Source organism: Aedes aegypti, chromosome 3, assembly GCF_002204515.2.
Source record: "Aedes aegypti strain LVP_AGWG chromosome 3, AaegL5.0 Primary Assembly, whole genome shotgun sequence".
NCBI lineage: Eukaryota > Metazoa > Arthropoda > Insecta > Diptera > Culicidae > Aedes > Aedes aegypti.
In genome coordinates this window covers 64,047,916-64,073,284 of record NC_035109.1, presented here as the reverse complement: position 1 = coordinate 64,073,284, position 25,369 = coordinate 64,047,916, and the positions used below count along the sequence as shown (strand labels likewise).

Below are 25,369 nucleotides of genomic sequence, written 5' to 3'. Positions count from 1 at the left end.
TTGATACGTTATGAGCTGTACAGCAAAAAACCGCAGTTTACCAACAAGCGATGTTGGGGTAGAAGTAATTTGATGGGCTCTCACTCACAAGATAGTGTTTGGGTCGATCATATCTATGGTTGATTCAACTATTTTGTGTAGTTGAATCAATCATAACTAATAGTTAAACCAACCATAACTATTGTTGAATCAATTTTGTTTGAGTGAAATTCAATGTAAAATATGATTGATCTACCAGCAATAATGACTGACCAAACTTTTTTTTTCTCCATGTGGCTCTAACCGCGAGTCACGTGAGACGACTAATGTTAATCAAATGGGAGCGAGACGACAATTGTCACCTCGTTCGACTCGTCTCACCTCACACTCCGCGCAGAATGAGCACAATAATCTCGAAACTCCATATAAAAAAAAATCAACAATTCCAGCAGCGAATGTCAAAGAGCAGAACAGTCAATTGAGAGGGACAGAGAAGGAGAATTTTTCGTGACGTCACCATGCACTCTTTTATCATGGAAAGTGAGAGAATGTAAAATGACGATAGACAGATTGGGATGTTTAAGTAATTATCTGATGAATTCGTAGAGCAAATCATGAAGAAGTTAAAAAATATCAAAGATAGGTGTGTCAAAATCATGGATATAATTTTCTTTGAAGAAATCTTTAAGGACTCATCTGATGAATTTGTGAAGCAGATACTGGCATTTTTTTGGAAAAAAAAACTCTGAAGTGGAAGCCTTAAAATAAATATTTCAATGATCCCTTATAAGGGTGTCGCTGAGTCGGTGGCCTATCATTAAATAAGAGCTACATCAACATATCCTTCCCCTAACACAAGTAACGGTAAATATGGTCGAGGCCGGGAATAGCGTTGTTTATGCTTTTAATATTCTTGTTCAAGATTGGAACAAGGTGTATTCTCCGGTCTTGTTCCTGAAAAAAGTCTGGGCGAGATTATTCAAACAGAAACTTGAATGTTGCTCTTGCTAGTATCCAATCTACGGAGTGTACTGCAACTACGCTAACGCTGATACGTCAGAATACCAAAACTAATTGTGAGCATTTTGGACACTGAAAATATTAAAACCAAATTTTTAAATCTTGCTTAAGTTCTATGGAAGATCTTCGCATTTTTGTTCTTAAAAGTGGTACAGTTCTACTCTAAAGCTTATCTTTGCTTAGAACGCTACGAACTATTATTTTAAATCGGCACATATCTCGCTACTCCTTCTAGCCGAGAACCATCTTTAAAAGACTATTCCCCTAAAAAGGATGACAATTATCAACCGATCACTAAACCGATATGGCTTTCCAATTAGTATCATCTACAGACGTATATAATTTCACTAACAAATCAATATGTGTTTCCTTAAAATGTAACGAAATCTTTATTGGCTGATTAACTGTGCTACATGTAAACTGTACTAAAAAATGATTTCTTCTTCACTTACATCTAATAAACTTGTTGGATTCGTTTCCAAATGCTTTGCTGAACGATAGATAAAAATAAAATAAACATGCTTTCTTATTTCTGCCTGTTTCTGGGGGGAAAATAACAACTTAAAAAGGACAATCACATTCACTTTTGGCTTGGCATATCATTTTTCTTTCCGCAACAGGAAAAATCTTCGAATTCAATAACGCCTTTCATAGTGGAAAGAAAAAAAAAATAAAACATGCATCAACTGAGAAAAAAAAACACTTTCAATGAGGGGTTACTCACAAAAAAAATCGAGATCACAATCCGTCAAATGGATTAATAATTGTTTCATCTTTGAAATCGTTCCTTACGTCGCTAAAGGCTTAAATGCTAACCGTCACTTGTTGCTGCTGCTACTACGAATCTAATCTGGTAAGAATTTCACTTTAAGAAAAAAAAACTGTCTTGAGTGTTGCATCCGATTGGTCTAAATCGCGTCACGTGGCATCTTATAGTCCGCATCAATCAGCGGCTACTTTCGTTAATTTACTCCAACTGATTGAGACAACTCTCCAAGCTGGAACACTTCTGCTAAGTGGTGTTGTTCTCCGGGCCAATGTGTGCCAATACCGGGCGCGACATCTTTTACTACACGTGCGGATTGAACTGGATCAGATGAGTACACTATTATTACGGGCTTGCTGTTTTACTACGACACTACGATCTTGAAGGCACTTGGGTTCCGTTTTTTTTGCTGTCCTCCAGCGGCTCCAGTGGATTGTTCCTGTTGGGTTCACCGGGCAGCTAGTAGGCCACAGCCGAGGGCGATCAACGTGGCGGTCACGGCCAGGGTTGGCCAGACGAGGGTTTGCTCCAGAAACTGTAAGAAGAAAAAAAAAAGTTAGTCGCTTAGATGACTGGGATGACGCCCTCTAGGGCTGTTCAGTCGGACGAAATGGGGAGAAAAGTGGCTGAAATTATAGAGTCCCTTCCGAGGGCGCAACGACGGCGTCATCGGGATAATAGCGGATTGCGGATTTTAATTGATGGTGGTGGGCATAGGCGTGTGCAGGATGGGATCTGAATATTTTAGTTTATTTGAGTCATTCTGGTTTCCATCACTAATTTAGTTTCCTCGAACGTCAGTTCTTCTAACTTTTCGGGGAAATGGGTTATTTGTGGAAACACGTTTTTAAGTATGGAAAATGACATGGAGAAAGATGGATCACATATCTTCAATATCAGGCATATATGAGAATCATAAAAAATCGTGAAGAAGAAAAAAATAGTACAGGATCCGAGCATAGTGTAAACAGAAGACTATTCAAGATCCCAGAAAACAAAATACTGATTATTGAGAGTAAAACTCAAAACCAAAACAGCTGAAAACATAACTCAGATAGTCAACTCTTAAGACGGTTATATCCCGTTAGGCCTAACAACATGCACTCCTTAAGAACAGGTCCAAGAATGAGATACTAGAACAAAGAGAGTAGAAATAATCAAATTTAAGGATACATTTTGAAAAGATTTACATTTTTTTTATAAAAAATATGAGTTGATGTATTTAACTATGTTTTTACCTTTTGTATATTAAACTGTTTGAGCCAGATAACTTCAGTATTTCCACCAATAACCTCAGAAACTCCATCAGTAATTATCCCAGGAATTTCATCATGCATTCTTTCAAAAATTACACCTGGGGTTAAGAGAAACCCCATTTCACCTTAAGAACCTCCATTTATTCTGGCAGTAATTCCTCTAGGCATTGTGGCAGTAATTTTTCCAGGAATTCTGCCAGTAATTTCTCTAGGAGTTTCATTAAAATTCCTGCAGTAATACCACCAGTTATTCCTTCAAGTATACTGGTATAGATTTCTCCAGGATTCCCACAAGGGATTATTCCAGGATTTCACTCAAGAATTCCTCCAGATATTGAGTTGTATCATGGGTTCCTCCAGAAGTTTCACCAGAGATTTCTGCAGAAATTCTACCTGCTTTTCCTCCAGAAATTCCACCAGGGATTCCATAAGGTAGTTTCCAGGAATTTTACCAAGGTTTCCTTCAGTAATTCTGCCATGATGTCCATGTCCCGTAATTTTACCTGGGATTGCTTCCATCAGTGATTTTTTTTTTCTTACATAGATTCCCCAGAAATTCCACCAGGGATTCAAACAGGATTTTTCAGGGATCATTTTGATTCCACCAGGCATTGCTCCAGGAATGCAGCCAGGGATTCCTTCAGAAAGTTTATAAGAGATTCTACCACCCAGACAACCAGAAATCGCATGAAAGTTCACGTTACAACTCGTTTATTCATATTAATTACATCAAACTCGCTAAACACCGTGGATAAACTCGTCAGATTGATGAGTTTCCTCGCATAAAACACTTCTTTTCTGAGTTCATTTGTACATTTTGTTTCGTCCCGTACACACGTACAAAGTAAGTCGGATCAATCCGTAGCAGCTGTCAAATCATCATTTGTTATCATAAGTTAAGTCGCATAATATTGCAGGTTACTGTAGGGAATATCCATAAATGGGTTAATTATATGTCATTTTAGTGTTTATTCTTGGCGTGTGCAGAAAAATGAAATAGTTTATTATTCATTAAAGCCATCATATTTCGATAAGTGTGTAAAAAAAAAAGCTCAGCTTGAAAAGCTCACTGCAATAGCATTAGCTTCTGCTGAGTCAGTTTTGAAACGAATTTGCGTAAGAACGGATGTGTTTTCGGTGTTTTCTTGTGCTGCTCAGACCGGAATTTACGACAGTTACTTCGGTAGAATATTTATACACTCGCATTGTATGTTATTATTCATCACATAATATATGCACGCATATCGCCTCCACTTGTGTACGTAGAAGGCCGTTTCGCAACATCTTATAAGTGAAATTTTGCACATATAGAGCCTCCAGGTGATTTCGTTATACGTACATTTTGGTTGTCTGGGCAAGCATCCGATTTATATTTGCCAGGACTTTTACGAAATTCCCCATCCAGATACCGCTCCTGGATATCTTCTATGGTCTTTTTTCGTCGAAATTCGTCTTCGGATCCTTTATAATTTTTCATAACAACTTCTCCACGAATGACTTCAGTAATACTTCTTAGGAAACCTTCAGAGCATCCATCTGCATTCCCTTCCATGATGCCTACATTAATTTTCAAGAGATTTCTCCAAGTAATATTCAATGGATTCTATTGAGGCTTAGTCAAGACATTCCAGAAAATGCTCCATGTATTCCCCCAAGAACTTCTCAAGTCATTCCTCCTTTAATATTTCTAGTAACCCGTCCAGTTTCCTCCAGGAAAATCATCAAGATTTCTTTGAAAAGTTCGAAAACGAAAGGCACGTTTAATTTTGTATATTTTTACAATAGCGCAGTCTCGGCCTTAAATTCTAAATAACAGTGTATTATCCGATGCCCTACCAGATGTTACACATTGAAAATTCTGCTTCGAAATCATCAATCTGTTACTTCTATGATTCTTTATAAATTTCTTTTTAGATTTTACTTGTCCTTCTAGTTGGAATTTCCAAAGTTCCTCCAATAATTCATACAGGATTTCAAAAATTCCCTTTTAATATGTAGGGATTTTTCATGGGCTTCCTCCTAAAATTCCTCTAACGATGACTACTCTACTTAATAATCTTCTAGGCCTCCATTCAGGAGGTCCTCATAGATACAGTAAGGAATTCTTCTATGCATTTTTTAAACATTCCTTTTGAGATTCCTTCAAGAATTGTCCCGGGAACTGCTTTTGAAAATCCCTCATTAATTCCTCTAGGCCCAATCTTTTTGGCTCTTTTTCGACATAAATTGTTGGTGCGTTCGCAAGAATAGACCGATATGGACGAAATTAGTTTCAAAGGAAAGCTTGGTAGTATATCTGCCTAATCCATGCTGAAAATTTGAAATTTATATCAAACTCTTCGCTATATTCCAGTAAAAATATGTTTTACCGACTGATTTTGTCATTTGAGTTCACTGAAATGAAATTCTACGATTAGGTGTGTCTGAAAAAACACAATGGATTCTCTAGTAAAAAATTCTTGATGAATCCCTAATGAATGAAAATTTATTATACAGCCCGAGCAAAGCTAAATAATAAAATTACAAGAAACCTTCTAACCTGATTATCATCATGATTTGAAAACTGATTTTCTTATGATCTTGGCTGAATTAACAACCAACAAAACAAAAATAAGAACTAAAATTTGTTGGGCGAATAACGAGGTAATTTACAAATAAAGAATTCACTGTCTGTTATCACTGAGTTCAAGTTTACAATTAAATGTGTTTCATCATTTACATTGAGTATTATAATTACAAATCAAAGACAATTTTCGAGCGAAGAGTGCTCTGGCATAAACTTACGCTCCAAACAATTTTAAAAATGTTTTATGATGAAAAGTCTACTTTGCTTACTAATACACGTTTAGGAATTTTTTTTGAAAAGCATGTGTGATAAAATATTTTATTGATACAATGATAACCATTTTTGTTACCATTTGGTTAGGTAGAAGATTAAAGTGATAACAGCGATAATGGAAATAATAATCAATCATAATCAATTTGCTATCATCTAGTTACCCGACTTTGCACGGAAATCTCTGCAAGATCCTTTGGAGGAATATCTAGGAGTCTCACCGAAGCGATTCCAAGAACCCGATAGTTGTAAAAGGTTCTTGTTATTAGACGGTTTCACGTCCTCTTACTTCTGGATAAAATTCTTTGAAGAATCCCTAGTGGAATTCCTGGATGAATTTCTAATGGAATTCCTGAAGCAATTTCTGGTGGAATGACTATAAAAATTAATAGTGGAATTTCTGAAGGATTCTCTGATTGAGTTCCTGGAGAAATACCTGTCGGGATCTCGGCTTTCAGTCGAATTAATTGCGTTGACTAATTTTCAATAATCGCCGACGTTTCGGTCCGGCTGTTGGACCATCTTCAGGGCCTAACAAAAAATCTACCTCCTATCCAGTCGAAACATACTACCTGTCGGGATTTTTAGTGGAATTCCTGAAGCAATCCTTGGTGAATTTTTAGAGAATTTCTCTGGAGAAATTCTAGGAGAAATCCCAAGAGCTGACACTGGATTTGGTAGATTGTCAAAAGTTCTTGTAGTTCGACGGTTTTACGTCTTTGTACTTCTGGATAATAAATCACGAATTTTAGCACGGATACCTTCGTTTTCGGAAGTAAGGAAAAATTTTAAATTTCTATCTCGTTCTCCACCATATCTTGACCGTATCGATTGGTCGAAAAGAAGGATAAGGTAAATTAATAAATTCTGTTTATGTCATTGAATAGTTTCTGAAAAATAGTGTTTCTCGAATAATTCTTCCACAACTCATTCAAATACTTCAAGAGATGGATGCAAGTTTCCTATGTTCCCTATCATTCTGTACGACCTTACCACAGTAATTTTTTCGAAAATCCTCCCAAGGATTCGCTACAGAAATCATTCTAAAAATTATGCTAGGAAATCCTCCCCACAGAAGTTTTCCATTGAATCCTTGAGTAATCACTCTGGGGATCCCTTCATTACACTTTGGAATTTTGTGTTATTTTTTCGTAGCTCGAAAATCAAAAAAACTTTTTTTTGTATTATACCTTGACTCATATCACGCATATCAAAAAAGTTTTTACGACTTTTGAAACTTCTTTGTATCTTTGAAAATTGCTTGAAAAATTGTATTCTTATATAGCCTACAAATGCCAGGGGTTCATTAAACGTGTACCTTAAAAAATCGTACCTATTATTTTCTATGATCAATCTATCGCAGGAGAAGAGCCTGGTGGAATTGAAATAATTTTAAACTTTTTTTTTCAGTTAATTACACGGCAAATTAAAAAATCAGAAAAAAAATGTATACCGTTTTGACTCATCCCAGCCAACAAATATGTTCACATAACTGAGACTGCAAGTGAAGAAAGTGAACACTTATTCGGTAAAAACAGATTGTATAAAATGCATGAATTCCCTCTATTCGCACAAATTTGGAGGCCATATACGTACATTTTAGAGAATTTATCATGGTCAATACAACTTCAGACAATTTGATTTGGCGTTCACTGTAATTTCATGTATGATTGTGTATTGCAGTTTATATGACTTAATTTTTACAAACAAATATAATAAAAAGTAAAAAAAATATCACAAGACAAGTCTCGAACCTCTGACCTTTACATCATTAGTCAGATACGCTACCACTGTGCCGCACAGTCTTAGTTGCTGGATTCGGTCTTTAAGCAAATATAAATGAAACACTGTGGAGCATCATGTTCGAATGTTATCGAACCTAATTGTCATTTTGCAAATGAGCCAGTGCAACACGGAAGGTTTCAAGTTTTATCGATTTAACGTTGAAACTAAGTGCAGCAATTTATTAAATACATCGTACGAAAATACTTATGCAACGTGATGACATTGTGTTTCTGTTAAACAGTGATGTTCTTTCAACCGGTAAGTCAATTTGTTCATGAATTTAATATCTACATCAGATGAACTCATATGTATTCTCACATTGATGATTATAATAGAGTCATATCAAGTGAAAAAGAAATCGTAATGGAATGACAGTTTAAAGTTACATATTTGGTCCGATGCAAATTGCAAATTGAAGTCAGATGAAATTGAAGACTTCATTAACGATTTCAATCAATTTAGTTTTTCATCATATCCAATTCCAACGAAAATTGTACATTTATACAATTTGAAATGTACATCCTTATATAATCTCTGGTTTGCTGGGATATTCCGAACACTTAAGGACAACAGTGACTTCAAATACATCTGATTGGCATAAATTGGCTGATATTTATGTAAATTTTAATTTCTTCGCAAAGTCTAACAGTTCGCTGTAGGGTGTACCAATAATAAAGTTGATTTGATCATGTTTTGTATTGTTTTAACGTTAAAGTATGGAACAACATTGTGACTCAAATGCCGAACACTGTGTTTATTCTGTCTCATATTCCGAACACCTTGATTCAAATTCCGAACAGCACGATTAAATCGTATTCAAATAAATAATTTCGCAAATACATTTATCTGAGCTTATTCTACTGGTCTCAAACTAGAGAATCACCACTACTCCCATGGTAAAAATTATATTGGAGACGTTAAAATTGAAATGCAATTGACTGCCATTTCCTTGTTATTTCCCAGTAAACACACCATCGTTTATGATGGGATATAAGAGTACAAATGTGGAGGCGATATACGTATATCTTGCACGCAGCCTTATGGCGCATGTACGTATATCGCCTCCACATTTGTACTCTTATGCGCTATCGTATACGAGTTTGTGTTAACTGGGTTGGTGACATATTTCAGCGAAACATTTCAACCAAATCATCATACAAAAACCGAGTGTTCGGAATATGAGTCTGTTCGGAATTTGAGACAAAACGGTAGTTTTAAAAGTACCGTTTTATTATTGGCAAAAATCAATACCGTTTTGACTCATATTCCGAACACTTAAGGCCAACAGTGACTTCAAATGCATCTGATTGGCATAAATTGGCAGATATTTGTGTAAATTTCAATTTCCTCGCAAAACCTAACCCAGGTAACCAATAAGCATTTGAATAAGCCACCTAGTAGAATGCGTATGGCACTTTATCTGCTTTATGTTTTATTTGAGCAGTTTGATTGCTTAGCTGTCTTAAATCAGCAGAAGCATTGCTATCTAAAATCACTCTGTTGTAAATCAGCTTTTTCACTGCAAGATGTGTTTTCGTTCCTGAGCACCTGAAATGCTAGTTTGTTGCTGTACGAGTGTCAGAAAGAAGAGTACAGATTATATGTTACTGATCATATAAGCATTCTGTCTCTCTCCTGCCTATGCCTAGTGTGTGGGATGGCTCTGCCATCTGATGAAATAGGAGAAGTAATGTTGAAAACAAGCAATATTGCTATTGGAAAAAGCAGCGCGTAAATACTTTTCGTTTTCTCACGCACGCGGGTTCTGCAACAAAATAATTCCGCCTGATTTAAGAGCCCTACAATGAAATAAAATGATTAAATCAAGTAGGAAATTTTCCTACTATGATTTGTACATCAAATTCAATTTCAATAATATGCGTCGGCATCAAGCTTACTGAAGCAAATTCTGCATCTAACTCCTAAATCTGCTCTGGAACAAATCAACGGGTGTAGCTTAAGTAGGGTATTAAATCAACGCTGAGCAATAAATCGTCTGTGGGTTAATCTGTAGAGCGGAGCATCATCATCAGTTCACCAGTTCGTGATTTCGAATCGCAATCTAGGAAAATTCAACAAAAAACTGCACCACAACAACAAAACAAATCAAAGAGAGCAACGGTGGCAAAAAAATAAAGGAGAAAGAGAAAGAGATCAACAGTATTTTTGTTTTGTTTTGCTCTTCTCGGGTGGCGTTATTCTTTTTTGACAGCAATATGCAACGTTTCTGAAGGAGTAGCATCAAAGCAGCCCGTTATTTCACCAAAACCTGCATTGGCGAAGCACTAAAGGCAGCTATAAGTTCAAAGAGCATTTAATTCATTGCCGTGCTGACGCATATAATGCTGGATGAATGCTAGTTTAAATGCTTATTGGTTACTTGGGAACTGTTAGCTGTTGGGTGTACCGATAATAATGTTGATTTAATTAGTTTTAATATTCTTTTTACGTTAAAGTACGGAACATCATTTTGATTCAAATGCCGAACACTGTGTTCATTCTGTCTCATATTCCGAACACCTTGATTCAAATTCCGAACAGCACGAATAAGTCGTATTCAAATGAACAATTTCGCAAATAAATTTACTTAAGCTTTGTTCCCGCGGATACGATCCGGTAGGGAATAATTACACGAAGAGAGATTCGTTCGAATTCACGGTTTATTTCAGACTGATTTGATACATAGAATTTCGCTCTATATATAGTCCTCTACCCTATTGTACTTGCATAGAATATTCTCGATGTGTATTGTTGTATACAATAATGTGTTGTGTCTAAACTGTTATACTATTGACGGACTGAATATTCTGGAACTGTCAGACAATAGAGATAATGAAAATGTAAATAAACAATCGTTGGATTGTGTTCGGTCTGGAAAGATCGAAAGGTAAGTTAATTGCTTATGATTTAATGTTTTCACTAATTGTTGTGTTTCTTTTAGGTATGCGACAGATGAATGGTCTGTATTGTATTACAGGTGAGTAGAGTGTTGCCAGTATGGCGAATTTGTGGTGTGTTTGTGGCCTCAACATGAGGCATGTTCGTCCACCGGTGTGGTGCGGCATGATGCACCCCGGTGGCTTGTTGTTGGCCACAACAAGCTTGTTCTTCTGGTCTGAAACTAGAAAATCATCACTACTCCCGCGGTATAAATTATATTGGAGACGTTAAAATTGAATTGCAATTGACTGCCATTTCCTTAGTTGGTGACATATTTCAGCGAAACATTTCAACCAAATCACCATACAAAAACCGAGTGTTCGGAATATGAGTCTGTTCGGAATTTGAGACAAAACGGTAACTAGAAGAGGCTTCAAGAAAAAATGGAAAAGGATGAAAAAATAAAAATAATAAAAATCAAAAACCGATATTCATAGATTTTCGAATAAAAAAAATCAAACGTGTTTAGAACGATTTGAGATAACTAAAAAATATATTTAGATCGAAAATAAAAATTTGAGTATTAGAGGGTTAAAGTGACGACTTCCTTCGGAAGAGAAGAAAAGCCGTTGGTCCCAAATGAACTAGCCTAGGGCCTCGTTAATAAAGATAAAAAAAAAATGATTCTGAGACCAGGCTGGATGCCTTAGAGGTGTGTTGGGAATTTTGGTAATAGAGCGTAGAATGTTGGATATAGAAAGCAGAGAGTAAAGCAGAAACTTCAACATCGAACAGCTCCTACAAGGAAGAGTATGAAGATCTTAGACAGGCCTCGGTATTAGATAGTAGATAGAAGAAGACAACTAGTAGAGAGTGGAGATCAACTAAAAAGAGTAGAAAACAGAAATAGATATGAGGATGCAAAAACCCCAAAAGAGAGCAAATCATATGAATGAGACAACAGAGTTAAACATATAGTAAGTTACCCCACGTTAACCAAAGGTAGAAAACAGATAACTTAAATGAATCATAGAAGAACTTAAAAGTTGGGGCTTCCCTTAGCCGAGTGGTTAGAGTCCGCGGCTACAAAGCAAAGCCATACTGAAGGTGTCTGGGTTCGATTCCTGGTCGATCCAGGATCTTTTCGTAATGGAAATTTCCTTGACTTCCCTGGGCATATAGTATCATCGTACTTGCCACGATATACGAATGCAAAAATGGCAACTTTGGCAAAGAAAGCTCTCAGTTAATAACTGTGGAAGTGCTCAGTGAGGACGTTATACCAAGAAGAAGAAGAAGAAGAAGTTTCAACGCAAGGCAGATTGGAGATATTCTTCATTGTTTTCTGGATTTCAGCCTTAAGCTGCCAATTTCTCGAACAATACAGTGGAGATAGCAGATACAGTCGACTCTCCACATCTCGATGTTCTACATCTCGATATCTCTTCCTATGTCGATGATTTCATTAGTCCCTTCAGTCCGCATACTCTCCATATCTCGATATCCTCCATATCTTGATATCCTCCTTTTCTCGATATCTCCATAGCTCGATGTGTTTCTGATGATTTTTTGTTCTCAATTTTCTCTCCGTTTGTCGATATAACCAATATCGAAGGTTACTAGACCAAAACTTTGGGATTCTAAACAAATTAGGAGCGCAAAATGACGTCTGTTTGTGTATTACTTTCTTGGCAACGGAGTGTTTTTCAATCTAGTATTCATCAAAAATGTGTTCTTTGTCTGAATCTCTCCCTATCTCGATGGTCCCTTCGATATCGAAATGTGGAGAGGCGGCTGTAGTAGAAAATAGATTATATTGTTTAATTTTAGATGTCTTGCAATCGATACAGCAGAGACATTCCGGAGCAAAATTTTGGCTAAATTGCGATGGACCTTTTCTGTGTACATTGGTGAGTTCATTGCTAGATTTTTGCAAATTGCTTGAGAGATTAATGCAAAATTTCTAGAATAATAATTTCTAAATTCCTTAATAGATCTTTTCACAATCTTGTTGTGGCTGTTCGCACGCCTTCTGGCAAAATTTTCATTGAATTTTTATCAAGTATTTTGGCAAGAGTCTCTCGAAAGTTTTAACGTTTTTTTACGGAATCCTTCGGTAGATTCCTCCCTAAATTTTAAACCGATCCTTCAATGAGTTTTAAGTTATGATTCAAACTTTTGAAGTAGCGTCTTGGGTAAATTTTTAATGGATTCTCAATCAGACCCATGGGTGATTACTTCACTCAGGCAAATGGACTATCGATAAACATAGGAACCCCTTATGAAAATTCGCCACAAGGAATCGGGTTGAAATTCATAAATTTGCCTTATGAAACCGAAATTTGAAAACAAAAATAGTTTTCGCGGCAACCTGGAATCGAACCAAGGACCTTGCGATCGATAGGCTCGTGCGTACACCCCGCGCCTATCGACGCCTTGGTGTGGAGTAATGCTAAAACGACACATAAAGCGTTCGTATTGCGACAATCGTTCTATCTTTCATAAGGCAAAATGTATGAATTTCGATAGTCCAGTTCGCTGCGTGTTGATTACTTTGAGGATACCTGGGAAAATCTATTAACATTGATCCATTTTTGAAGAAATATATTTTTGTTGGCCATTGATCAAAACCATAACTTACAACCGTTACACAGCGAGTTTATCCCTTACTACGCCTCATCTCAAAATTAAATGAAGTGGCAAAACAATGATTCTAACAACACCGTTATTGTCCCTTCCTCAAGTTACGCCATTATCGATGCACTTATCGGCTCCCTTCGGAGCACAACAGAAGCTGCATCATCGCGATATTCCGCGAGGAGAAATTGGGTCGAAAGTGCCTCTTAATTATTGGATACGGACACTGCCTAGTAAGTGCTTACCACATACACACAGAGGAAACCAGAGAACCGTTTGAAACCGCGAGATTCACCGTGACTAAGGATGACCGGATCGATTCAATCCCTGTACCGACCGGTTACCCAATTACCTATATAACCAAACGAAGAGGTCGCATGTAGTAAGTAGTAGCAAAACAACCACGTCGTGGTTGAGATTCGCATGAGCGGGGCTCAAGAACCCTAAACAGAGTGCTTTGCAAATTGGTTTTCGATGCTCGCGGTAAACAGTAGGGCGCCTTCATATAAAAGTCGGACAAAACCTAAATGACTTCTCGTCACAGATAGAACAAACAAACAAATCCTATCAATCTAAAATTTTGGGAAAATATTATTCAATAATCTAGGAATCTATAATAAATGTTACCTGGCAATTTTAAGAATTTCAGTTTATGAGGTTTTGTTCAACCATGTGCCACTGTTCGTCGATCCTGCCACTAACTGGCTCTCGCCCAGCGTGCATTCAGATAGATTATGATGATGAAGGAGATGATGAAGCATATAAAATCTACAACCAGTGCTTATCGGCCTCCCCTTTGTGTACCCAGCCAGCAAGCATGTGTTGATTAAACAGATATCTATGGCGGCCACAGGCCCGAAGATTGCTAGCTAGCGAGTGACTGAACAACACTTCGACTCTTGGAACACTTTGCGAGTGCATCTACAATGACTTTCAAGATCGCTCTGGTGAAGTCCCGACCTGGTGTGATGTTTTGCGAAAATATAAAATGCGAAAATAGCATGACGGAGGAAGAAGGCTTTTATGCTGCTAGATTGTCCGTTCCGGTGCGAAGATGCTGAGAGGGTGGGACGCTTTATTGCAAAAAATAATTAATATATGCCAACTTACGGAACGAACAGTAGCCGTGGACGGTAGTATCTTTATGGGGGAAGAAGGTGGAGCAGATTGGTTACTTGCGATGCAGATTGGTTGAATGTCGAACCCGCTGGGGATCGTTTAGAGGTACGAGTAATGATGATTTTTATGAACTATTTTACTATGTGCTGTGGGCAATAATATTTTTCATCACAGCATCATTATTACTGCGCGTTGCGCGTAAAATTCCCGCGCCTATGAACATGAGAATACTTGTACCCCACTATTGCTACAAATCAATTATGATTTTTATGATTTACGATTATGATTTGAGACACTTTGGAATAATGATGAAGAAGACATCAAAATTGCAAGCGAATTCAAAAGGTAAAAGTGTTACTCACACTATCCAAATTTGGCGTATCATTGGTACCTCGCGTACCTGCAGGAATAAAATAGACCCCTCTGTGCGGTCCTTAGCCTCCTGCCCAGCAACTCCTATTCCTACCTCCTCGTGGTACTGGCCGGGGTATGAGTAACCTTAGGAAACATCTGGTAACCGAACCCGGTGGAAACTTTGGTCGTACGCTGACAGGGAAGGGGGGTTTGCTTTTGGTTGGTTGGTTTGACTTTATTAACGAGAGTTTTAGCCCTGGGCTAGTTCATCTCGGGACCAACAACTTTACTTCCCTTCCGAAGGAAGTCGTCACTATAACTTTTTACGTCATAAGTGACTATGTCGGGGATGGGATTCGATCCCAGGTACTCGGCGTGAGGGTTTGCTTTTGCTTCTGTAAACCTGGAGCGTCTGTCTCCTCCATGTTAGGAGCGGCTCACAACTGCGTCTGTTCCCTATGTCAGGGGCAGCTGATCATCGTCCGAGTGCCAGAGAAGGGCTCTAAGCTAAACTGCGCACTATGGTCCTCCGAACATTTAGGGGGAATGGTCCTCCGGAAATCAAGGGGGTTGGTGTCAGGCCCTGCAAGCCAGCCGTAAAAAACAAGCAACGAATAATCAACGAGAGAATACGAACCCGGACAATCGGCCAAGACCACAGCGACGAAAAGGGACTAGCGATTGGAAGCTCGGTACGTGGAACTGTTAATCTCTCAACTTCATCGGGAGCTCACGCATACTCGCCGACGTGCTGAAGGACCGCGGATTCGGTATCATGGCGTTGCAGGAAGTATGTTGGAAGGGATCAATGGTGCAAACGTTTAAAGGTATCCACCAGAGCTGCAGCAACACACACATTTTGCATTAAATTCATGTTTATTTCAATATTTGTTTTACAGAGAAATTATTTTGATACATTTTAAAAACTTGACCAGAGTGGTCCTTCAGCTTTGTTTGCTTTGCTGGTTTTGTATTGGTGTTATTAATTTGGTTTTACCCTAGTGTAAATGATCGGCCTTTGAGGCTCTGGTAGTTTTAAAGAAAGAAAAATTTGATAACCTAACTACTACTATTTAGACTAATAAATATTTGATAACCTAGGGGGGAACGAGGTCCCGGATGACCTGCTGGCCAGATTGGTGGTAAAGAATCCTGAATCTATCGATCGAGTCACCAAAGCGTTCCTCAAGTGTTTTGATCTCAGCCAGACGGTGGACCTCGGTTGCCCTCATTCTCGGAGGACTGTTGAGGATCATCCGGAGGAACTTATTCTGGGTCCTCTGGAGCCTCAGATAGTGGGTTTTGGCGCAACTCTCCCAGAATGAACGCCATATTCAATGACCGGAAGAATGACCTGTTTGTAAACAGCAAGCATGTTCTTCAACAACAGAGATGACTTTTGGTTGATCAGCGGATATAGTGCTTTAAGCAAGATGTTGCTTTTGATGACCGTTTTGTCAACCTGCTGTCTGAATACAAGCTTGCTGTCTAACGTTAAGGTAGTCGGCCACATCAGACCATTCCTCCGTTGATGCACCGAGGGTGATTTTACAATCCTCAGCCGGAACAAGTTTGGAGGATTTCGCGTCGAAAGCCAAACTGTTCCTCGAGTAAGATGTTGTTTTGATCAGCTGCCGAAGGCAGCCGTCTGTTGTTACTTGAGTGCGAGGAGTTGGAAAAGCTGTGCCGGTCTCAAGAAACACGTAAGTTCTATCGGAAGCTCAACGCATCTAGCAACGGCTTAGTGTCACGAGCTGAGACGTGCAGGGATAAAAGGACGAGAGCATTTTGACAGACGAGATAAAGTGATCAAAACGTGGAAGCAGCACTTCGACGAACACCTGAATGGCGCTGAGAGCGCAGGCAATGAAGAACGGGACAACGGAGGAAATGCCTTCGTCGGTACTGCGGAGAATGGAAACCAACCAGCTCCCACTTTGAGGGAGGTTAAGGATGTCATTCACCAGCTCAAGAACAATAAAGCTGCTGGTAAGGATGGTATCGGAGCTGAACTCATAAAGTTGGGCCCGGAGAGGCTGGCCATTTGTTTGCACCGACTGATAGACACAATCTGGGAAACAGAACAGCAATCGGAGGAGTGGAAGGAAGGGGTGTAGTATTATAGAGTAAATGAAAAATATTTATATATTTTGTAAAAAAGTAAGAGGTTGTTTCCGAGATACGACCGCCAAGTTGACGTTGGATAACGTTAGCTTCTTCTATTTCCTGTCTTGAGACCGTCACAAACTAATGAAAGATTTCTACTTATAAAAATCCAATCAATTTTCATACTATTTGTTACATGTCAATTCTGACGTATTATGGACATTGTGTGTAATTATTTTGGTGGTTCGGTTACCACTTCAACACCGATAGAATCGGTCGATGGAAGAAGAAGTATGAGCGGTAACTCTTGCTCCCTAAACAAAGATTCCGGTTGAACGTTAGGTCCACGCATAATCCACTAAGATTGATTTGGTAGAACTGATTGTAATCGTTTCAAAAATGCTAAAAAGAAGTGTCATACTAATAATCTTTAGTTTTGCATTCGTTTTGCTTAACCGATTAACCGAAATTATGACATTTCGTTTAGTATGTGGTGGGTAACGCACTATCAAAGTTACCCGCATTATCAAAGATACCCCGTTTTACAGTACATGTAAACTTCAAAACGTCAAAACCTTATAACAGCAAGAAAAATGTGCTTTTCTATGAAAAATAAGACATATCTCGATACTTCCCAATTTTTCAATAGTTTAGTCATGAGAATCAATAGTTTTCATTGTTGGAGTAGATTCGTAGAAAGATTTCCAATCGATTGGTGCACGAATCTTGAAAATCTATCCCGGCGTTAGTAAGTTATTAACAGTCAAAATCTAACCACTTTTCGTGACGCGAGCGATTTTTCGTTTTTCGAAATTGTACCCCAGTATGTTGCCGTAAGACGTTATCCAACGTCAAAAAAAATCAATTCATCGCTGGTTTGGCGTACGCTGCAGGTACGCATAACAGAAACGAAAACGATGTTAACAACGGGAACGGACGCAGAGTCAGCGGTGTTGCCGAATGGATGCAGAAAAGAAATACGTTGATTGCATCGTAGCAGCTGGTGAACTGGAACGAAGCAAAGTGAAGGAGAGAAAAAGAGAGTGAGGCTATATGTCGGGAGTGTCTCGCACTCTGGTCGGTATCAGTGCGCGTCCTCCTCAGTCTAATGACGATTTTGGTCGCGGACGGATTGTCTTTGGTTTGTGCGTGAAAAAAAAAACAAGAAATAAAAAAAGAAAGAGATAATGGCTGATGTTGCCATGAGAAAAAAATAAATGTTTTATTTTGAAGAAATACGACATGGCACAGTCGGTAGTTTTGTGTTTAGTTTTAATTTGCAATATTGTTCTGCAGTGCAAGTGATATTTTTTGATATTTTGGATGAACGCAGTATTGAAATTTTTGTGAAAGTTTATGGTTTATATGTGGATATTGTGTGAAGTGAACCAAAGAATAAAAGGATATTAATTCCGTGGTAAACATTCGAGGTAACATTGAGACGGCTACGAAAAAAGGTAAAGAAAAAGTTTATTTTCGACCTACATTTTGTTTTGAATCAATTTTGTTGTTGCGGGGCAAACAGCCTGAGTTGGGTAAAGGCTCTCATAGTGGAGGTTGATCCAATATTGGAGGCAGTGTGTTTTGGCATACCTTCACTAAAGGAATAGTGTTCCTGTTACTGGTGCAAAGATATTTTTGCGAGGAAATTTTGAATGAAATGTTTGAATAAAAGAAGGATTTGTAGTCTATCGAGTGATACGTTAAAACCACATTTTTTTATTTTATCACCATATTTTAGATATTTTTCCTCTACTAATGATGCATTTGCCCTAGTAAAACCTTTCTAATATATAACCCACACGCTAACCCTTTACAAAGCTTGTCGCGTCTAAGAAAGGGGGAAGCACAGAAAAAAAAAATAAGTTTTGAGATTTTAAGTTAAAACTTCTGGTGTGCATCGGCATAAAAAAAAAAGTACAAGTCCGATCGATGTTGGCAAATGTTGGGCATCAAAATTAAGAAGCGTGATAACATTTAGTTATATTATTAAAATGTGGTCTATCGGTCAAGCCATGAATCCGTTACTTTTCATCACAGAACAACCGAATTATAGAACATGAATATCAAAATTCCAGGTTTACTTTCGTCAGATATATAATTTTGAAGTATTATTCCATAATATCAATGAAGAAATACATACATATCTGAAAATTGAAAACAAAATGGGATGGTGTTGTTTATGAGTTGATGAATGATTGAACTGGAACACAACATAATGAATGAATTGGAATTAAAAAAAAAAAAAAAGTGATGATTATAATGAATGACATGTATTACATGAAGTTAATCAGATCAGTAAAAATATAGACACATACATATTTACGACCGTTTTGAACGCTCAAATGCATTTGAAATATGATGGTGTTCTCTAATTCTGTAGTATACGGTTTGGAAAACAAGTTAACCAGTTAATCTGTGAAACAAATAGGCATTTCTTTCAAGCAAACGAGCATATCTAGCTTATTGCTTTGAAAATATGGAACAAATGAAATACTCAAAAAATTAAGCAGAGCGAGTGGGCTACTGCTAGTAACACAGAGGAGAGGATTCCTGTGTGATATTTTATAGGTGGGAGAGTCACATAGACAATGAACAAAAAGCAGAGAGAGTGGGTTACTGCTAGCAGAAGAGCGGATTCGTGCATAATGAGCAGAGCGAGTGGCCTACTGCTGAAAAAAAAAGATTTAGAAGAAATATTGTAAAAAAAAAAAAATGAGCAGAGTGAGTGGGCTACTGCTAGCAATGCAGAAGAGCGGATTCCTGCATATTAAAAACAAGACATAGAAGAGATCTTTAAAAACATGAGCAGAGCGAGTGGGCTACTGCTAGTAATACAGATGAGCGGATTCCTGCATTACTTGAAAAAAAAATTAGAAGAGATATTGTAAAAAAAAAAAATGAGCAAAGCGAGTGGGCTACTGCTAGCAATGCAGAAGAGCGGATTCCTGCATATTAAAAAAAGGACATAGAAGAGATCTTTAAATCTTTAGATCTTTAGATCTGGGCTACTGCTAGTAATACAGATGAGTGGATTCCTGAATTACTTAAAAAAAGATCAAGAAATGATATTCAAACAAATGAGCAAAGCTAGTGGGCTACTGCTAGCAATAGTACTCATAGTACTCATCGACAGGTAGGAATTATAAATTCTTTCGCTGAAAATATTGGTCGTAAGTTTTCTGGATTTGTTATTGTTCGTTTTGTTGAGGAATAGATTCTCATGCACATTTTGAACGTGGAAAAATAAATACTCACACGTCAGTTTCTATGGCACTTTCATAGAAGCACGCAACTTGCATTCAATGTACAATTAAACATAATGCGTTACATGTGCGTTACGTGTTAGTTTTGTTAGCTACGACGCCATCCAATATATGACAAACATGGTGGGAGAATATTTTGGTGTGACAAAATTATTTCGGTGTGAGTCTATTAGAGGGCAAAATCCTCAATACTTGACGGAAAATCCCAGGAGCTTGTTGAGCTCCATCCAAGAGAAGTAAAGGAAATCAGCTCATTTTACTTATCGACAGATAGAAAGTGTAAGTTCTATTAAAATTGGTTGTAAATTTTCTGGTTTTGTTACTTGATGGAATTTTACAGGAGCCTGGTCAGCTCCATCCAGGAGAGGTAATGAAAATCTGCTCATATCACTTATCGACAGAGAAAAAGTGTAAATTCTTTGCTGTGAAATTTGATTGCAAATTTTCTGATTTTGTTACTTGACGAAATTTTCAGGAGCCTGGTCAGCTCCATCCAAGAGAAGTAATGAAAATCAGCCCATAGTACTCATCGACAGGTAGGAATTATAAATTCTTTCGCTGAAAATATTAATTGTAAGTTTTCTGGATTTGTTACTTGACGGAACTTCCCAGGAGCCTGTTGAGCTCCATCCAAGAGAATTAAAGGAAATAAGCTGATATTACTCATCGACAGATAGAAAGTGTAAATTCTTTGCTATTAAAATTGGTTGTAAATTTTCTGGTTTTGTTACTTGATGGAATTTTTCAGGAGCCTGGTCAGCTCCATCCAAGACAAGTGATGAAAATCAGCTTATACTACTCATCGACATGTAGGAATTGTAAATTCATCCGCTAAAAATATTGGTTGTAAGTATTCTGGCTTTGTTACTTGACGGAAATTTCCAGGAGCCTGGTGAGCTCCATCCAAGAGAACTAAAGGAAATAAGCTCATATTACTTATCGACAGATAGAAAGTGTAAATTCTTTGCTGTGAAATTTGATTGCAAATTTTCTGATTTTGTTACTTGACGAAATTTTCAGGAGCCTGGTCAGCTCCATCCAAGAGAAGTAATGAAAATCAGCCCATAGTACTCATCGACAGGTAGGAATTATAAATTCTTTCGCTGAAAATATTAATTGTAAGTTTTCTGGATTTGTTACTTGACGGAACTTCCCAGGAGCCTGTTGAGCTCCATCCAAGAGAATTAAAGGAAATAAGCTGATATTACTCATCGACAGATAGAAAGTGTAAATTCTTTGCTATTAAAATTGGTTGTAAATTTTCTGGTTTTGTTACTTGATGGAATTTTTCAGGAGCTTGGTCAGCTCCATCCAAGAGAAGTAATGGAAATCAGCTCATATTGCTTATCGACAGGTAGAAAGTATATATTTTGCTGTAAAATTTGATTGTAAGTTTTCTAGTTTTGTTACTTGACGGAAATTTTCAGGAGCCTGGTCAGCTCCATCCAAGAGAAGTAATGATAATCAACTCATATTGTTCGTTGTCAGGTAGAACATGTAGCGTATTTTGTTATTTTAAATTTTATGTTTGAAGTTTACTAGACGGAATTTTTCAGGAGCTTGATCAGCTCCATCCAAGAGAACTAAAGGAAACAAGCTCATATTACTTATCGACAGATAGAAAAAAGTGTAAATTCTTTGCTGTGAAATTTGGTTTTAAGTTTTCTAATTTTGTTACTTGACGGAAATTGTCAGGAGCCTGGTAAGCTTCATCCAAAAGAAGTAATGGGAATCAGTATTGTTTATTGACTTATTGAATGGTAGAACATGTAAAATTCTTTTGTGAAGATAATAGGTTGTAAATTTTGTCAAATCTGCTCATATTACATATTGGTAAATTGAACATGTAAAATAAAATGAAAAAAAAAAAAACATGTAAACGTGAACGACAATCACCTCATATCAGTTATCGACAAATAGAACATGTAAAATACTTGTGGATAAAATTTATTGGATTTGTTACACTGAGATTTTTTTCATGAGAAGTATTGATAATCAGCACGGTGTTTGTTGACAGAAGAACAAGTTAAACCGTTCTGTTGCTTGGCATAGTTTTCAAAAGCGTGGCCACCTTCAGCCAAGAAAAAAATAAGCTTATATTGTTTAAAAATATAATTGTTAATAGATTGGAATAATAGATGGAAATTTATTGAAAATTTTCTGCTTGTGTTAAATTGCATCTAGAGATGCTAAAATATTAGTTGCGCACGATGAATATTCTGGCATGCATCACAAATGGTAATGGTTTGTAATAAGTTTGTAGTCACATATATATCAAATCAAAATTCACAGTGAAAATGAGGTGCGGCTTATAAGAAAAAAAAAGAACGGAATGATACTAACAATAATGTTTTGTAAATAACAGCAAGATGGAATTGAAAAATACTATCATTCATTCATCAGGCGACAACACGTATATATACATTCTAATCGCTTTTCTTCAAAGCATTGAAAGTTATTGATTAACAACGATTATCATGTACCAATGTTTATTTAATACTATTGAAACATTTATTTTTACTATGATTTTAGTATTAAATAGAGATCTAAAGAGAAAAAATAAATAGTATTCGTAAAAACTAATCCAGTACTCAATCAGATCTAGAACTTGAAGTGGAAATTGTTAAGGTAATTGATATAAAACAAGTATACTGTATTTTAAAATGTTTGAAATGTCATAATATTCATCGCTTGTAAAAAAAAATACATGTAAGTTTAGGTAGATGAGCAAAATAATGCAAATTTTTGTAATTAGTGAATGACTTGAAAATTGTCTAAATGGTTATTAATTTCGATGGAAACACCAATAATTGATGAGAAAACATTAAAAAAAATTAAAGTCAAATTAAATTTATTATAAATTATGATTCAAAATCATTTCCGTTCATTGTAAAATTTAAACAATCAACTAGCTTTAACTTAGATGGTATCAATGGTCTAATTTTGTGTTACCTTTACTTTTAAAGAACCTAAATACTATATGAATATGTCTCTAATACACAAAAAAACATACCAGTAAAACAGAATGATGTACATAACGTAATACACAATTGTGAAATATGCAAAGAGAGTAAACTATATTAAATTAAGTTTAATGGTTGAAAAATAAACAGTTTTATAACACGATAGTGGTCTTACTATCATTATGCTCAAATTAAACAAATATACAATCACGATTTTTTTAATGAATTGGAAAGAAAAGCAGTGCAAAATAAAGTTTTGTTTAAGGATATTTCAAGTCCATCATAATTTATAAAAAAATGCTTCAAAGTGACGATCAACAAGAGGAAACGGATATTGCAAGAATTATGATAGATCCGAGCTTTTCAAATTTGGTATGTACAAGATAACAATCATTATGCGAGAAGCACTTTCTTGATGATATTTGAATCCATTTACATGTATTGTATTACAAACTAATGATTTTGGTGTGTATGAATATATGAACACTTCCCTCCAACCCTCTGAGATATATTTTCTGCGGTTGTTGTTTTATTATCAAACTCTAATTTGGTAAAAAAAAATAGAAACATTTAGTTTTTGTTTGTAAATTTTTAATTTAGGTAAATATCATAGAAAAGCATACAAATAGCTTTCGTAAAACTGCAATATGACAGTAATGCAGTTTTTTTGATCATATAAAGAGTAGAGAAGGAAGCGAATGTAGTATTATAGAGTAAATGAAAAATATTTATATATTTTGTGAAAAAAAAAATCAATTCATCGCTGGTTTGGCGTACGCTGCAGGTACGCATAACAGAAACGAAAACGATGTTAACAACGGGAACGGACGCAGAGTCAGCGGTGTTGCCGAATGGATGCAGAAAAGAAATACGTTGATTGCATCGTAGCAGCTGGTGAACTGGAACGAAGCAAAGTGAAGGAGAGAAAAAGAGAGTGAGGCTATATGTCGGGAGTGTCTCGCACTCTGGTCGATATCAGTGCGCGTCCTCCTCAGTCTAATGACGATTTTGGTCGCGGACGGATTGTCTTTGGTTTGTGCGTGAAAAAAAAACAAGAAATAAAAAAAGAAAGAGATAATGGCTGATGTTGCCATGAGAAAAAAATAAATGTTTTATTTTGAAGAAATACGACATGGCACAGTCGGTAGTTTTGTGTTTAGTTTTAATTTGCAATATTGTTCTGCAGTGCAAGTGATATTTTTTGATATTTTGGATGAACGCAGTATTGAAATTTTTGTGAAAGTTTATGGTTTATATGTGGATATTGTGTGAAGTGAACCAAAGAATAAAAGGATATTAATTCCGTGGTAAACATTCGAGGTAACATTGAGACGGCTACGAAAAAAGGTAAAGAAAAAGTTTATTTTCGACCTACATTTTGTTTTGAATCAATTTTGTTGTTGCGGGGCAAACAGCCTGAGTTGGGTAAACGCTCTCATAGTGGAGGTTGATCCAATATTGGAGGCAGTGTGTTTTGGCATACCTTCACTAAAGGAATAGTGTTCCTGTTACTGGTGCAAAGATATTTTTGCGAGGAAATTTTGAATGAAATGTTTGAATAAAAGAAGGATTTGTAGTCTATCGAGTGATACGTTAAAACCACATTTTTTTATTTTATCACCATATTTTAGATATTTTTCCTCTACTAATGATGCATTTGCCCTAGTAAAACCTTTCTAATATATAACCCACACGCTAACCCTTTACAAAGCTTGTCGCGTCTAAGAAAGGGGGAAGCACAGAAAAAAAAAATAAGTTTTGAGATTTTAAGTTAAAACTTCTGGTGTGCATCGGCATAAAAAAAAAGTACAAGTCCGATCGATGTTGGCAAATGTTGGGCATCAAAATTAAGAAGCGTGATAACATTTAGTTATATTATTAAAATGTGGTCTATCGGTCAAGCCATGAATCCGTTACTTTTCATCACAGAACAACCGAATTATAGAACATGAATATCAAAATTCCAGGTTTACTTTCGTCAGATATATAATTTTGAAGTATTATTCCATAATATCAATGAAGAAATACATACATATCTGAAAATTGAAAACAAAATGGGATGGTGTTGTTTATGAGTTGATGAATGATTGAACTGGAACACAACATAATGAATGAATTGGAATTAAAAAAAAAAAAAAAGTGATGATTATAATGAATGACATGTATTACATGAAGTTAATCAGATCAGTAAAAATATAGACACATACATATTTACGACCGTTTTGAACGCTCAAATGCATTTGAAATATGATGGTGTTCTCTAATTCTGTAGTATACGGTTTGGAAAATAAGTTAACCAGTTAATCTGTGAAACAAATAGGCATTTCTTTCAAGCAAACGAGCATATCTAGCTTATTGCTTTGAAAATATGGAACAAATGAAATACTCAAAAAATTAAGCAG

The 25,369-nt window shown here is 36.6% G+C and overlaps 1 protein-coding gene across 1 annotated transcript in view; it reads right to left on the bottom strand.

The window, feature by feature from the left end:
* Nucleotides 1-892: 892 nt before the first annotated feature.
* LOC110677859 (cell death protein hid) overlaps nt 893-25,369 on the bottom strand; it is a 305,227-nt gene continuing 280,750 nt past the window's right edge. Inside the window, exon 4 of the mRNA XM_021849588.1 lies at nt 893-2,300. Coding sequence (XP_021705280.1) covers nt 2,214-2,300 — 87 coding nt within the window. The 3' untranslated portion in view covers nt 893-2,213. The remainder of the gene's footprint in view (nt 2,301-25,369) is intronic.